A 15,293-nucleotide genomic window follows, 5' to 3' on the forward strand; every position below is an offset into this window, starting at 1 on the left:
GAAGGTTGCGGTGCGGTCTTGGGTGGTTTCTGCATTCACGGACATTTATGGGCGAAAAGGACTGGTTCTGGTAGATGGGCAACGCATCTATCAAAGTTGCTGATGACAATGGGTACCACGAAAGTACAATAAAGGAGCATTGTCCGCTTGATGACTACCCTTGACTATCGCTGATGTTTCATAATCTGGTGACGCTTGTTTCATGCCGTCTTTCCTGGTCGTCTGCCACACTTGCTGCCCATCTCGTGAAGATTCAAATTCGAACTCCTCAGGCTACATCACGCATCACCTCAGATACCCCAATTCCCAACGTCTCCGAGACCGACTCTACCACCAAATGCCTCGTCAGGGCCGAGCCATCTACCTACCCTCCGAAGTCTCTGTCTGAGGCGCTGGCCCCTCGTCTGGGGTTGTTGTTGGGATCCTGAGGCATGCTGTTGATGGTCTTCATGAGGCTGTTGCTGGTCTGCTTGAGGTTGTTGCTGGTCTTCTAGGGGTTGCTGGTGGTCATGTGCAGGTTGTTGCTGGTGGTCAGCTGGGGGTTGCTGCTGGCCTTGTACGGGATGTTGCTGAGTCTCTTGGGGTTGTTGCGGGGGATTCACATGTGTGTCTCGCCGTTGATTCTCAGATCTCTTGTGTGTCCGCTTTGTGCCACACACAAGACAGGGAGGGTGTTTTTTCTTGTAGTTGATGAGGATCTGCTCGCCCGCATTGACAGGCCTGAGGAGCCTGACGGACATCTAGTTCGGGTGATCAGATTCGACCCAAGCCTTTGCATTGGCGCATCTACCGCAGGCATGGTTGATGTGTGATGCGATTTTGCAGATGTGGACTCTGCTCCCGCTCGTGTCTACGGAGGCATATGTCTTGACAAAGCCCTCCAGCTGTCGGTGCTGGCTCTCTGACAAGCCTGCCCGAGTGCTCAGCCCGCGCAGGCCGGCAAATTCGTGTTGAAGTTCCTCACGGGTTGGCCCGTTCAACTCATTCCACGCAAGGGCAATTCTTTGATGACGTCGCCAATGCCAACGAGGTTTGTCGCAGGAAAATAGCGGGGTCTCGTGGATAATCCGGCGGCCTGCAGCCATGTTGAGACGTGCACAAACGCCGCGCCGTGGGTCAGGGTTGTCGATGGCGTCGCGGACGTCGACGGCATCCAAGTTCTCTTGCAGAGGTTCTTCCACGGCGGTGGCTGTGGATTTGGAAGTGGCACCTGAGTTTGTCAGCTCTGTGAACATGCCAAGGTATAGTATGCCATGCTTCCACATGTATAGCTAAACTGTCTTGCTTCGAGGGGTGCAGGAAAGCAGGTGGGAACGCATTCAAACAGGGTAAGTCTCTGGATCGATAACGTACCTGAACCGAAAGTGTTTTCTGGAGCTAGGGGTACCGGGTGTATTCCTTCGGGACTCCCTGATCCATGTCGTGAAGAAGTTCCTGCATCACTGTGAGCTGAAAGTCCAACAATTGACCTACAGTGCTACCCCAGTTCCAGGATGAAGAGTGTATAACATACCATGAGCATCCCTTGGCGAGGAAGAACGTGCAAAATGGAATGCATCCGTTAGATCACGGCTTGGAGGGTTGTTCATGTCTCCCGTAGGGTCACTAGACTCCAAAGGACGGAACAATCCATCCTCTGCCGTTTGAGAAGCCTCTGGTTGCGGCTGTGAAGAGGATGCTGGATCTCTGTGAGCAGAACGTCGAGCACAAAGGATTCACATGTGGGCAGCATACCAGGAACGTTGGCTCTATCATGAGACCCATCACCGAGGTCGGTCAACGAGGTAAGCCTATCAACGTCAGCGTCGTAGAGAGAACCCGAAACATAGGGGTCATACTGTGTTCTCTTTTCAGCTGCCATGATTGATTCTGTGGGGCTTGATTGGACAGTAAATGCTCGGTGGATGGTTGAGTGAGTAGTGATTCTCTTAATGAATAACTAGCGATGTGGACGATGAACGACTGATGAAATCCAAGATGTTGAGTGTTGAAGAGGGGAAAGGGAGAAGATTCCACTCCGGGAAGAAGAGGCTATGAATATAGCCAGGTGTCTGTCGTAGCTGCCATCCATGAGATTCAAGTTAGCTAGCTCAGGAGCCAACGTGATCTCAAGCGGACGGAAGGCATCATCGTGCGGGAGTAGGTTCGACCGCAGTTATCGGTGTTGGGATCACCGAGGGCACTTGCCTTCTGAAATGGGGGGAAGTAACAACACCATCGACACACGACAAATAAGCAATTGCGAAGCGAGCAGTAGTCCCTGACTGAATGAGAAATGAATTCATGTGTGCCGATCCACGTTCTAATGTACATCCCCTCATTCCTGCTTCTGGGCGGCCAGCTTCTTCGCTTTCCTCTCCTCCTCCTCGAGGTGCTTTTGTCGGAAGTGCTCGACAACGTAGTCCATGTTGGCAAGATGGCCAGCCTGGTTGTTTCGGGGAGAATAGGACTGAATGGCCCTGTTTCTTTTGTTAGCAATTGTTGAATGTGACTTCTCTCCTCCTTGTTGCTCATGTCGTCGAAGAGTAGGGGCAGGAGGGGATGACGAACTCGGGGTATGTGACATCGACGAATCGGTGCTTGTTTCCACCGTTCTCAAAGAGGTTTCGGTCGAAGCCAGCCTGTTCCATGGCCTTGGTGTGTAGAGCGTTGATCTCCTCCCAGTCCTTGGCGCGCGACTGGTACTTGTCGATGAGGCTGAGGAAGACAGACTTGTCGCCCTCCTTGGGGACGAACTGGTAGAAGAGGACGGTGCCGAAGAAGGCGCCGACGGTGAGGAGAGATCCGGTCTAGAAGGGCAGGTCAGTTCAGCACGCGAGATTGCCATTGGCCTCATCCGGGAGGCGCGCGGGGACCGTAGACGACGTGATGGCGGCGTTGCGGGTGTTTTGACGTACGCTGAACGACTCGTTGACCTCGGCGGGCTTGTGGTGGCCGTGGGCCTCGGAAGCGTAGGTCCGCGCTGTCCGCTGCAGCTGTCGGGCCACGCAGGCTGCCCTCTGTCGTGCGGCGAACATGTTGGGCGGGATGGGCGGCGTTCAATTGAGCGATTGATCGTGTGTTCCTCGTGGGAAGAAGCCGCATCCAAATCCACCGGATGAGGTTGTCGCCGGTCCGCGGGTTCATCCCGGGTTACGTAAGACAGCTGCACAGCCGTTGACCAATTATGTCTCGGAAGTTGGTAATTTAGCTGTTTAGCACCAAGATGGGTCAAGAATCAACAACGTCGAAGTAAACAGATGTCAAGGAAGTTGAACTATTTTCTATCACGGTAATTACATGGCATCTGGGCGGGTTTCAATAAATATGTTTTGTCTTTAACGTATAGAAGCCTACGGTTTACGGCTAAGTACCCGACTGAACCTGTCCTTAACAGCCCACACAATGCTCTTACAAGCTCCTCAGTGAGCGCTAACTTCAACATCTTATTCCATCAACACACCCAGGGAAATCAAAACTTTATTTCTATCGATATTGACCATCTCCGAGAACGTTGCGGCTCATCAATTCAAGCTAGCTCGTCGCTTCACTTCATACGTCACAATCCGCCGACGACAATGGCTGACTTGAGCAGCCCACTCGTTTCCGTCCTACCCGAGTTGGGCATGTCCAAAAACCAGGTTATAAATGAAGGTTCTCCTCTTGATTAGTCCACAATACGGGCGGCTTTACCTCCTCAAATTTCGGATCGTCTCGATGGGTCGTGACGTATTCGGCAAGCCAATCTCCTTGGCTTCAGCCAAGTGGCTGAGGTGAGCCAGCTGGTGTAAAAACACCAAGGTGGATTCATATTTGGGCGTGGATGAGATAATTCTCTTTTCTCGATGAGATACCATGGCCTTTTATATGGATTTAAAAGGCCATGGGCCGGCAGAATAGTCCCAGACCGTCAGGCCCAAAGACACCTCTCAAGCATCATGGCAAAAACAGTATTCATCACTGGCGCGAATTCTGGTGTTGGTTTGGCTGCAACCAAGCTGTTTCTCTCGAAAGGCTGGAACGTTGCAGCTACAGCTCGAGATACGTCTTCCCCAGCCCTCCAAGCGTTGGACGAGGGATCGGGATCTCTCCTTGTCCAGTACCTTGATTTGTCCAAGGCCCAGACCTTTGGGCCAGCCATCGCGGGAGCTACCGGAAAGTTTGGCCAGATCGACGTCCTTGTCAACAATGCAGGATACGGCCAATACGGCGTCTTGGAGCAACTGGACATTGATGCCATCCGGGACAACTTTGAAGTCAACGTTTTCGGTATGGCGCTGTTACTGTTACAATCCGCATTATGGCGGAGGGCTGCATGCTGACGAGTGAATAGGGACCATGGGCCTCATCAAAGAATTCATCCCTCACATGCGCGCGACAAGTCAGGTAGAATCACCTTCCCGTATCATCTATGTTGGGTCAGGCGGAGGGCATTTTGGGCTGCCACTCATCGGACCCTATGGAGCCAGCAAAGCAGCCATGAACATTTTCATGGAGTCGCTGGTGTACGAGATGGAGGGTGTGAACCCCCCTATCCGGGTGAAGCTGGTCTGTCCACATGGCGGCATCAGCGAGACCAACTTTGGGCAGACGTCGATGCAGATGGCAGGATTGGACAAGATGACGCCAGAGATCAAGGAGAGATACGGCGCCTTTGTCGAGAGGACGCTCCAGCGGTTCGGCGCCATGCGGGGCCAGAGCATGGCGGCGTCGGAGGCTGCCATGACGATTTGGACGGCGGCTACGGAGGATTCGACAAAGCTGAGATACTTTGTTGGGCCTCGCGACGGGGGGAAGAACCTTGAGCGCAGGATGCAGGGTGGTGAGGCTGGGGAGGACGCTGACGAGGTGGACAAGAGATACATGGATGGGATGAGAGGCACGTTTCTGTGAAACGTGATCGAGATGGTGCCCTCTGGAACGGAGAGTATATTCAGCCGACCACAATTGGTATCATTGCCGATCCTGTTTGAGGGCGCGCATCTGTATGTACATTTTCAGCGCCCAGCCGGCGTCCCCTGTCTCACATCATCCCGTTTGTTTGACGGTCAGCAAGGGACAGACATGTATGATTCAGCTCGGCGATGAGATGGATAGGCAGACAGTTGCCAGCATTTGGCCAGAGATAAGCCGCCCCGATGATCGAGCCGTGACGTGAGAAGTGGCACAGAGAGACTTGATTGTGATGAAGCCGTTGCCAAACAAAGCGGGAAGCCGTCAAAGCTCCGGGCAAGCCCAATTGACCCTGACCCAGTCGGAGGTGTTCCCCGCGATTAGAGCTCGGGTGATAGAGGAACAGAGGGGCTTGGAGAGACGGGCCGGGACGCGTGTCGTCATGAGTGTGTCTACATTCGATCCAACACCATCCATAACTACTGTACTGTACCTGGGCGCCGGACATACCGTGCCCTGGGGCTGGCTTATCTCGTCGCTGTGCCTCCCCGCAAAGCAGCGGCAGCGAGCGCCTCATCGGGCCTAATGGCAATGGCATGCCCCAGGGAGAGTCCTTGCATGAGGTCAATAGCCTCAAGGTAAATTCCGTCCAGTGCTAGAGCGAAGCACTTTTTAACCCTTTTCGCGGCTGGCGCAATGCGGGGAAGGTTCCAATGGTCACAAATGCATCATCTTGGCATCCCACACACTCTCTCTCTCTCTTTCGCACGCCTTGAACAACAACAAACACCTCGACCGATCATATCACATTCTCCGTGACAGGACAGCCTTAGGTTAGCCACTCCCGCCACGGCTACTGTACAGTGCTGTATGGTACATGCCTACAGTAGCAGTGAGGCCAGCAAATTCGCTGGCCCTCTCACACCCACTTACTCCCATGCCTACCGGCCGCTTGTCCGTGTTTGTGATTCTCTGCCTCATCTTGGCTCCTTGAGCTCTTCTTCCCCCTGGCTCCAAGCCCAGGTGAAACGGTCAGATGATGGCTTTGTGTGGTGACACACGCTCCCTCCCAAGGCGTCTCGACTCCCCTTTTTTTTACCCTTTGAAAAGGTAATTTACCTGGGTTGACACTGTACTGCTGGTAGTCTCTTTCAGACTGGCCTGCGTCATGTAGCAGTCACTTGTACGTGCGTTTCTTTGCCCCCAAACAGTCCTGAACCTTGACTTGTCTGCGGGACATTAAAAGGAACGGCAAAGCCCCCTTGGCTTGATCAGGTCGCCTCATTGTTTGCGCCTTGGTCAGATAAGGCTGTTGTTCTTCTTTCTCTATCCATCCATACATGCCTGGCAAACGCATATAAGCCGCTCTCATCGACAACGATTGCCACTGCGCCCCAGGATGCTTACGTTGTCACTGCAGCGAGGCCTCTTTCTATCTGTGCTACAAAACAACTAAACAATCAGGAGTTCAACACTTTTTGAAGCCCAGCTTCTACTACTATTTACCTGTTCCTCACTGCCTACCTACCTAGCCTCTTCTCCCCCATCTCTACCTACTCCACTACCATCCCTCCTCTCCACGACACCACACCTAGGTGCCAGACTACACATCTACTACTACTACTACCTTCAACATGTGCCATACCGTAATCGCTCAGCGGATGTGCAAGGTCTGCCACCGTAGCCTCGGCGAGACGGTCATCGACTTCACCCGCTGCGCTCGTAAATGCTCGAGCCCCTTCTACTGCCTCACACCCGAACCTCAGATGGAGCTATGTAACGTCTGTACCGCGACAGCGACCCTTTCCACACCGGTACTCGCACAGCAGGCCATCGAGGACACGTCCACAGCCGCCGCCGTCGCCGCTGCCGCTGCTGCCTCGGCCGGCACGAGTCTCTACGAGAGTCCCTTTGCCAAGGCGGCGACGTATCCTGGCCCAACAGTCACTCGGCATACTGCTGCCCATTGAGTTTTGGACGCGCCAAGCTACGATGGGTCGGGTCAAGGGCGTCTGCGTGTAAGAGGCAAAGGGAAATTGAAATGACGAAACGAACCAGCATGTAAATTGGACATACCAAGGGAAATTCAAGCGGGAAAGGCAAAGGGATAGGGAAAGGGAACAAAGGCGCAAGAGGACAATGACAATATGGGAATCAATGGATGCTTTGCTTTACCTGTAGTGTCACCCAAAGACACTTGACGACACAAGGTCCCGGCGAGGACCGCTCTACCGGTACAAAGAGAGACCACTGGAATTGGTCGTGATAGGTACCCAGAGCCAAGAGATGATGGTCTCAATGGGGACACGGTCGTTGCAAGTACATACCTAGTTAGCAAATTGAATTGCGATGAGAAAAGAAGAAAAGAAAATGCAAAGATCGACCTGATTCCTTGTAATTGATGGAAGAACTAATGCCATTAAGCGGGCGGTCAAAGCTGGTTGACCCGCCGTAAATCCAGCAGCCAACACTTTTTTTTGGGGTGAGACGTTCTCCTCTGGCGTGTGCTCCAGCTGCTAGTAACGCTACAGACGCACGCATCATGTGCATTTGCTTCACCTTGTTTTCGCTCAGGGCACCCAGCTCAGCTCTACACGGCCATGTGTGTTCCAGACAATCAACGCTGAACAACAACCCACACGACTCGAAACGTGCGTGAGCAACCTACCGGGCACTCATACGCGGCCCGACTGTCGTACAGCCTTCGTCCTCATGACTCGGAGAGGGCTGCTGTAGTTACCTGTCTACAGCGGAGGGACCACAGAGCCGCCTGCAGAGAGACAACCTCAGCTCGGTCAAGGGTTCACGGATGGACGGGATGCAGTACCAAAGCGGATTCCGCCGCGAATCTCGGAGAGGGAAATGGCGGGAAATAAACATTTCGGTCAATGACAAGAGCAAAAGCCTGTGGCCACTACGGTACGGACACAATCGCCCATGACATGAGCACCTGCCCGTCCATGGTTCACGGACCAGGAACTGGTATAACTACCTGCCCAAGCCGACCTCGTGTGGATTTTTGAATCCTACATCTTTACTCTCTTATCCTCTGGGAATACCTTCATTAACAACCTCTCCTGTGGCTCCTAAATCCCTGCTTGGGAACCTAATGGTCACGCGAGTCATGATGGCTTCAACACGATTGGCCAAGCCCTCGGTCGAGGCTGCTCAATCTTCATGCCTCAACCAGTGCTCTGCAGCAGAACTTGTATATCCTGGAACCCCCTCTCACACTCTCGATATGACCTCGCTCTACGGAGTCGTTCAGCAGGGGAACAAGATCGATGCCCTGGCCCTAGGGGATGTCTGGGCGTTCCACATCCAGGGCATCGACGAAGTTGTGGGCTACATGAAGGACGACGTCCAACGAGACATGATATGGGATGAGAACTTTATCATGAACCAAGACACACGGACTATCCTTCTCAACCCCAAGATTCAGGCAGGAGAGAATATTGCGACGGCATGTTGCAGAGTCTTCTCGAACCTATGTCTCCTGAACCGCGGGCGGTTCAACAACTGCATTGACCGTTGGCTCGCTAAGGATGTGCCACGGCGAGAATTCCAGCCTCTACATGTTGCTGATAGCACACGGCAAGATCTCACCATTCCCCTACCTATCCGAGGGCTGTTTGGGGTTGTCACGGTGGGAGTCCACCTCAACGTCTACGCCGTCAAGCAGGTGGACGGCAGGGAGAACATCGACCGCATCTGGGTCTCGCATCGAGCCAGGGGTGTTAATGTCAGCTACCCGGGTATGCTGGATCAGGTTGTCGCAGGCGGCATGGATCCAACCGATCGAGTATCGGGAGTCTTGTCCCCGTGCGTCACCCTGAAACGAGAGGCACGGGAAGAGGCGGGCTTGTATATCGACCTCAACACCAGAGAGGTCTTTATGGGCCAAGAGGATGGCACTACAAGACTGGTTGGCTCAGTCGAACAGGCTCCCGCCATCACCTTCTATGACTGCAAGGACCATAATGCAGGTTTCATGAACGAAGGTCATCTGGAGCCTGGAGTTCGCTTCGTGTACGATCTCAGGGTCGACACGAGCTTTCAGCCGCATGCCGAGGAGCGTGGTATCGAAAGGTTTGAAGCTCTTTCGGTGGACGAGGTCAAGCAGAGCCTCCATTCTCTAGACTGGAAACCTAACTGCGGGCTAGTCATGGTTGACTTTATGGTCCGCAAGGGGCTTGTCTCGGAGGCAGACGACGTCAGGCTGGGAGACATCATAACAGGACTACAGCGACCACTCCCATTCAAGTTTGCACAAGATGGATTTCGGGTTTTGGACGGTTGGTAGAGATTATCAAATTGGCGTTTTGGGTGGCCTCTTTGGATTCAACGGTTAGGGGGATACAGAAAATGCTTAGAACAAAAGTTTTGGATGTATTCATGGCCACGCATTTTGGCTAGGCCCGGTAAGAGGTAAAGATAATGATAAGTTGGCTTCTTTTAATACGTTCCTATACAATGTTGCTTGCCTCCTCTGCGATTCTTCCCAGGTCAGCCATGCCATGAACCTCGAGCTCCTTGCCCTGGACCTTGATCGGGGCCGAAGGCAGAAGCGTGAAGCAAACCCGAGCCACCTCAGTGCCCGAGTTCTTCCAGGCATGATTGGTCCCCCTCTGGATTATGATATCGCCTCTCCGGAAGGTTCTGGTGGCGCCGTTGTCGAGGACACAGTCAACCTCGCCCTCAATGACAACGCCATAGTCGATGCTGGCGGTTCGGTGCATGACAGCCGGGAAGCCAGGCCAGAAGTCAACGACTCGTAGGGTAGATCCAGACTCTGGAGCTAGGTCCTTCTCATAAGGGTTCTCTCTGTAGGCCTTGAGGTCGTTTCCGCTGTTGAGGTCATGGGAGTTGTCCAGGTGGATGTACGATGAGTGGATGGAGAAGCCGCCGCTACGCTGCTCCTCGACCTCGAGGGGGACAGATTCGTCCCAGATTGCGTTTCCCTCGGCATCGTGGGTGGTGATGTATCGCTTGACGGGAGGGAGGGGCTTGGGCTGAGAAGACATTGTGAAGTGGTTGTTGTTGGTTGTGAACTTGGATGTAGTGTTCGGATGAGATGCTTGATTTTTGTAACTTGTTCGTTTATTGTGGTTCTTGTGAGTTTCTTTTTGACTCTTACATCTCTGTATTCTCAGAAGAACACTCTCTCTTTATAGTTATCCAGAATCCCATCCCGAGGAACTACATTCTATGTGAAGTCATGGTGACATGAACAGCCAACCAATAGGACGTCAACTTGGGCAGTGGATGTCAATGAACAGGCCAATGGCGCTCTTCCGTTTCCTCCATCTGGTACATTAGTCAACATCAAGTCCTCCGCCCAAAGTCCATCATCTGAAGCCATCGCGAGTATTACACATCACCAAGTTCCGTGGAGTTTGCACGGGACTTCGGTGGTGTTTAGAGATTGGGTAAGCATGTGCATCACTAAGCGAGAAGGGGGGCAGGGGTATCCACAGACCGATCCCCCGTCTGTTTCCGGATTCGGATGAGGTGCCTGCCCGTTCCGGGGTTCCATCGTGTTTCAGCAGGTACGTACCGTACCGGGGCCCCCTCGCTAAACGTCCCATTTTACCCTCACGCCAAGGGAGGGGAAAATTGGCAAGGCTGAAACTGCCATGTGCCAAGGAAATGAGGAATTGTGTAGGGCCATTGAGGGTTTCGTTTGTCAGGCTCGGCAAGCCCGTGGAGACCTTGATGACTTTGTTGTTCCTCGTGATAAAAGAGGCATGGGGTGCTGGTCAAACTGTCAGCCGGGCTGTCACCGCAAGTTGATCGAGCAATATAACCCGGCAGAGTGAGTCCCTGGACTGGCTGGCCTAGTCTGCCTTGTTGCTAAGTGGGCGCATGAGACTATCGATGAGGCTTTCCGGCAACCGCCAACCAGGCTGGTCAGGACCCTGGATAGGTGTGAACAGCCAAGATGGCAAATAGGGTGAGTATTTCGTCGCCTCGAGGTGACAATGAATTCCAACAGATGCCAAAATAAGCTTCAAGATGTAATTCTCGCAAAGTGGAGGAAGTGCCGGGCTTGTTCATAGGGCTTGTCTGTCACTTCAACGATCCACCAGGTTCATAACCCCACCAACGTACGACCAATATTGCACCTTATTCAGCCGCTGGAATGCAACAGAGCCCAACTTAACGACTGCCAATATATGTAAAACTACACCGTTTGAGAATCACTAACAAGTTGATGCCGAAGAGTCCGTGAATAACGTCAAATCCACGGATCACCATGAGTTGTAGGGTAGATGCACTTTATCCAGCCCCACATAAAATGGGCAAGTGAATGTGGAATTCAGATGCAACTTCCCCCGGTTCAATGTCCATGGATAAGATCCATGCATCGGCTCTCCACAGCCCCCATTCCAAGTCCACATCACTTGAATCCTTCATCGCCCACTCCAGTCCTTCGCCTGCATCAATTTCATGCGGTCAACCAGCCAACCCGAGGATGGCTGCCGTGGACAAGCTGCCGACGCCCGCCCACCATCAAATTTCCCCTCGCCCCTGCACTGCCAGTTCCGCCTCTCCAGGCCAAACTGGAGCGGGAAAGGTCCGCCCTACGGTTTCATCAGGGCCCAAATCGACACTCAGACGCCATCGGGTCAACTGAGCCCCGAGCCGCCAGGCAGTGTCAGCTTTTAGCGGCAGACCGGCTCAAGGAGCTTTGCGATTTTGGGCTCCTTGCCCATGCCTCTGGGATATGAGCAATCAGCCAGCAATCCCTCGCCCGTGAATGCATGGGTTTGCTGTCTCGGACGGCGGGCCATAGTCGTCCACACGTTGTCTCGGCAGGGGGCGCTCGTGCTGTCCGCCTGGAGTCTCCAGCGGTGAAGATGCTGACCAAAGCGCAACGGTGAGGCTGCTTGAGCCGCACATAGCAGTCCAACAGTGAAAACCAACACTGGGAGGAGCAACAAGGTCGGTTACCCGCACCACGAATCCATGCCCTGGAGCTGTGCTACTTGACCGATAAAATCCGTGCTGCCTCGATTAGGTACGATCAGCAAAATCACTGCAGCCGGGCGACAACAGATGAACAGGGGACGCCTGTTAGCCTGTGAGTCGACATCAAGTGCAAGGAGAACGGGAGGCTGCGCTGCCTCGTTGCGAGGATATGGATCAGAACAAACGGCGCACCATGCAAACCCTCGTAAACGGGGACCAATGTCGGCCCTAGGCTGAGAAACAATCTGCTGCTGCTGGTAGGCCGAGCATGATGGTGGAGAGACGGAATATGAGGGGTGGGCGGCCGACAAAGTAAGCAGCGACCAATCACTCACCCGCATCAGAGACGGCCTCCTCAAGCAATATTAGCTATTATTGACATTGATTTGATTGTAGGGGAAGCGCATGGACAATGTTTGGACTCCAAACGCACGGGAACAGTTGCATCACAGGGTCGAAAGTTTGCACACGGATACACTCTCGTCACTGACTAGAGTAGCGACATGAAATGCTTGACTGGCACGATACGACACGACACAGTACCGGAAAAGTGAGCAACATGGAGGGCATCCAAAAATGGCACCCTTCAAATCGATCGTCGGCGGCCCCCTTGAGCTCGTTCCAGAACGCAGCCTCATGCGCCTCCTCAAGAGGGCAAGCCCAAGCAACGGGCAGCGGTAAAGACCTGGCCTGGGCCATACTCGAGGATGGCGCAGCCCTCCAGGAACAGCAGGCATATCTTTACGTGCTACCCACCTGCCGATGTCCGCTACTCCGCTGCATCACTTGGCATGTCCAACATGATTGAGGTCTTGGTCCCCCAGGGGGTACCTCGCTGGGCTGAGCCCTGGAGGGTGTCGGTGCTCGTCAAATGAGAGATACAGTCAGCAAGCCCCATCGGCGGACAGCGGAGTTGTCAACAGCTCCACCGGATGCTGCTCTCTCCGTTGACGATGCTTCGTTTGCAAGAGACTATGGAGGTTCAGATGAGACGGCCAAGGTACACAATGTCAACGGCAAGCATCGTCATGACTGTATTGCATCGGCAGAAGGTACTTTCCCCGCCATGAGTTTATCTCCATTGTCTAATAGTGGAACAGCAACCTTGAGATTCGCAGAACCATGTGAGCTGGTTGAGCTGTTTTTTTCTGGGTCGACTCTCGCAGAGGCGGGAGACGGTGGTCCATTCTCAGTCCAGAGCTCCAATAAGAACGGCTGGCTTTTCAGCTCTAGACGCTAAGGCTGCTGGCGCCAATAAATGTCACCAAGCAGCGCCACCTTGCTAGGATTAGAACAGAGCTAGCAGGGGCTGAGGCCCAATTCGAACACCCACGAGTCCCCTGTGGCCATTGAACTTTCCGCTAGGCTGGTCCGGGGTCCCTGTATCACTCTGGCACCACATGTACTGGGCTGCGCTGCACTCAAGGCGCCGCGCCGCCCATGGAGGGCTGCTCATGTACGCAGGGCCCAGCAACCTTCCTAGGCAGAGTCAGAGAGAGACAAGCCAAAGAGAGAGAAACAAAACCCCCGTTGATCCCTGCTCTGCCGCACCTCTGGTCTCTGGAATCTGCACATCTCGCTCACCTGCTTGTCGTGACCCTCTGGCAAAGCGTCCTGCTTGAATCCGTGTCGGACAGCTTCAACATATCGCGGAGGAAGGGACTCACTCACACCAAGGATCGGCGGACCCCTATTCACTGCTGTCAGCCCGACGACAACAATTGCAATTGCAGAGTGAAAGGAACTCGGAAGAGAGGGAGGAAAGCTTCACCCAACACATCGCCAACTCGAAACCCAAACCGGAGCTTGGAGAAGCTATACAGGTTCAGCGCAATGTATCGCTCCGCTGCCCTTTTGGCTCTGGGAGCCCTTGGCTCACCTGCCACTGCCGCCTGGCTTAAGCCGGCTGCCGATTCCACGCTCGATGCTCCAGTACAGACGGGCCACCTGGGCCCAGATGCTGGCGAGGACCACCAGATGGCCATTGGATGGTCGCCTGTCCCTACCAACGCGCCCAGACTCGCTGGTGCCATGGATATGCGCTTTGCCCTGGGCAAGCGAGCTGAGTTGTCCCAGACCTGCGGTTGGGGTTCACTAGGAAGTGAGTTGACACCATTCAAACCCGACTGAGCTCTATTCGAAGGCGGTTAGACGAGTGTCTATGTATGGAGCGCTGGCGAGATATCCAGGCGCTTCACCTCGAATGAGATGCACCAGTGCATCTAACCTAGTCGCCAAGACCAAGTCATTAACATAGCATTTTATAGACTCCTTCACCTGCGTTTCTAGCGACGCTTCTTGCGCTTCTGATGCCGGATACGTTGGCTGCTGTGAGACTGGACGATCCTGCAATGCGATCAAGACCAAGTGTATCGACTACGAGGCCTCTTCGGCTGGTGATTGCGACATCCTTGACGACTTCCAGACCATGTGCTGGTACGTTTGATTCTCATATGCTTGGCAATTTGGCCAAGGTAGTACCGCTTTGTATGGCTCTTTGCTAACTAACACGAACAGTGGCTCCTCTGCGTTCCCCGCCTGCTATACCCTGACTGGAACGAGCAAGGGCGAGTCGTTCACAGTCCTGGCCTGCTCCGTCACCTCTGGCACTGGAAGCCTGTTCTTCTCGGACCCCTTGGCTACCACCAACAGCGATGATGAGTCTACCGCGACCGATGACGAATCGAGCACCACCGACGACACGAGCGATTCTACTGCAAGTGGTACCGCTACCGGAACTGACGCCTCGGACGTTACTGTCACGGTCGACCCATCTCCCTCGCAGACTACGAACGGCGGCGACGACGATGACGGCCCCAATGTCGGTGCCATTGCTGGTGGCACTGTCGGTGGTGTCGCCGCTCTTGGTCTTGTTGGTCTCGCTGGCTTCCTTCTGTTCCGCCGCCGCAACAAGAAGACGACTCCCGGAACGACTCCTCCCTCCGACGGCACCCCTCCCGTGGCTCCCGCTATGGCTCAGACTCAGAACCCCCAGAACCCTCAAAGCCCCGGCCCCAGCTTTGTTCCTTCATCGCCGTCCAACGCTGCCTATCCATCAGGCGTGCCCTCCAACTTCCAGCCCGGCTACCAACAGCCCTACGACCCCAACGCGGCTGCCGCCTACGGCCAGCAGGCTTACTCTCCTCCCCCTCAAAACTATGGTGGCTACGCCCAACCGCAGCAGGGCTTCCAGAACCAGTATCCCCAGCAGCAAGGTTATGGCCAACAGGGCCAGTACCCCGCTCAGTACGGTGCCGGTGGTTACCAGCCTGCCCAGTCCACTTCGCCTCCTCCTGGTGGCATTACACCCAGCCCCGGTCCCAAGGAGGGCGAGCCTGGTTTCGCTGGACACAACACACATTCCCCTGCGCCCCAGCAGCATGAGGCTCAGGAGCTGCCTGCCGTCAACCCCATCGGTAACGAGAACAACCGCGCTGAGCTTGGTTAGG

At 54.2% G+C, this 15,293-nt stretch overlaps 7 protein-coding genes across 7 annotated transcripts; 4 read left to right on the plus strand and 3 right to left on the minus strand.

Moving 5' to 3' along the window:
- Nucleotides 1-740: 740 nt before the first annotated feature.
- NCS57_00109800 (uncharacterized protein) lies at nucleotides 741-1,861 on the minus strand (the record flags this gene model as incomplete). Its single annotated transcript, XM_053051171.1, has 5 exons — nucleotides 741-1,210; nucleotides 1,354-1,434; nucleotides 1,514-1,678; nucleotides 1,735-1,790; nucleotides 1,839-1,861. 5 exons carry the CDS (start codon nucleotides 1,859-1,861, stop codon nucleotides 741-743), a joined length of 795 nt encoding a protein of 264 aa, XP_052919686.1.
- Nucleotides 1,862-2,317: 456 nt separating this feature from the next.
- Nucleotides 2,318-3,017, minus strand: NCS57_00109900 (uncharacterized protein; the record flags this gene model as incomplete). The annotated part of the gene is made up of 3 exons (XM_053051172.1): nucleotides 2,318-2,459; nucleotides 2,551-2,789; nucleotides 2,898-3,017. The coding sequence occupies 3 exons, from the start codon at nucleotides 3,015-3,017 to the stop codon at nucleotides 2,318-2,320; spliced, it is 501 nt and encodes a 166-aa protein (XP_052919687.1).
- Nucleotides 3,018-3,917: 900 nt separating this feature from the next.
- On the plus strand, nucleotides 3,918-4,872 carry NCS57_00110000 (uncharacterized protein; the record flags this gene model as incomplete). The annotated part of the gene is made up of 2 exons (XM_053051173.1): nucleotides 3,918-4,248; nucleotides 4,313-4,872. 2 exons carry the CDS (start codon nucleotides 3,918-3,920, stop codon nucleotides 4,870-4,872), a joined length of 891 nt encoding a protein of 296 aa, XP_052919688.1.
- Nucleotides 4,873-6,506: 1,634 nt separating this feature from the next.
- Nucleotides 6,507-6,842, plus strand: NCS57_00110100 (uncharacterized protein; the record flags this gene model as incomplete). Its single annotated transcript, XM_053051174.1, has 1 exon — nucleotides 6,507-6,842. The coding sequence occupies one exon, from the start codon at nucleotides 6,507-6,509 to the stop codon at nucleotides 6,840-6,842; it is 336 nt and encodes a 111-aa protein (XP_052919689.1).
- A 1,157-nt stretch (nucleotides 6,843-7,999) lies between these two features.
- On the plus strand, nucleotides 8,000-9,175 carry NCS57_00110200 (Nudix hydrolase domain-containing protein; the record flags this gene model as incomplete). The annotated part of the gene is made up of 1 exon (XM_053051175.1): nucleotides 8,000-9,175. One exon carries the CDS (start codon nucleotides 8,000-8,002, stop codon nucleotides 9,173-9,175), a length of 1,176 nt encoding a protein of 391 aa, XP_052919690.1.
- A 163-nt stretch (nucleotides 9,176-9,338) lies between these two features.
- On the minus strand, nucleotides 9,339-9,896 carry NCS57_00110300 (Cupin-2 domain-containing protein; the record flags this gene model as incomplete). The annotated part of the gene is made up of 1 exon (XM_053051176.1): nucleotides 9,339-9,896. The coding sequence occupies one exon, from the start codon at nucleotides 9,894-9,896 to the stop codon at nucleotides 9,339-9,341; it is 558 nt and encodes a 185-aa protein (XP_052919691.1).
- Nucleotides 9,897-13,431: 3,535 nt separating this feature from the next.
- NCS57_00110400 (uncharacterized protein) lies at nucleotides 13,432-15,292 on the plus strand (the record flags this gene model as incomplete). The annotated part of the gene is made up of 3 exons (XM_053051177.1): nucleotides 13,432-13,945; nucleotides 14,112-14,280; nucleotides 14,362-15,292. The coding sequence occupies exons 1-3, from the start codon at nucleotides 13,678-13,680 to the stop codon at nucleotides 15,290-15,292; spliced, it is 1,368 nt and encodes a 455-aa protein (XP_052919692.1). The 5' UTR covers nucleotides 13,432-13,677.
- Nucleotide 15,293: the final 1 nt, after the last annotated feature.

Source organism: Fusarium keratoplasticum, chromosome 1 (genome assembly GCF_025433545.1).
Source record: "Fusarium keratoplasticum isolate Fu6.1 chromosome 1, whole genome shotgun sequence".
In the NCBI taxonomy this organism is placed as follows: Eukaryota; Fungi; Ascomycota; class Sordariomycetes; order Hypocreales; family Nectriaceae; genus Fusarium; species Fusarium keratoplasticum.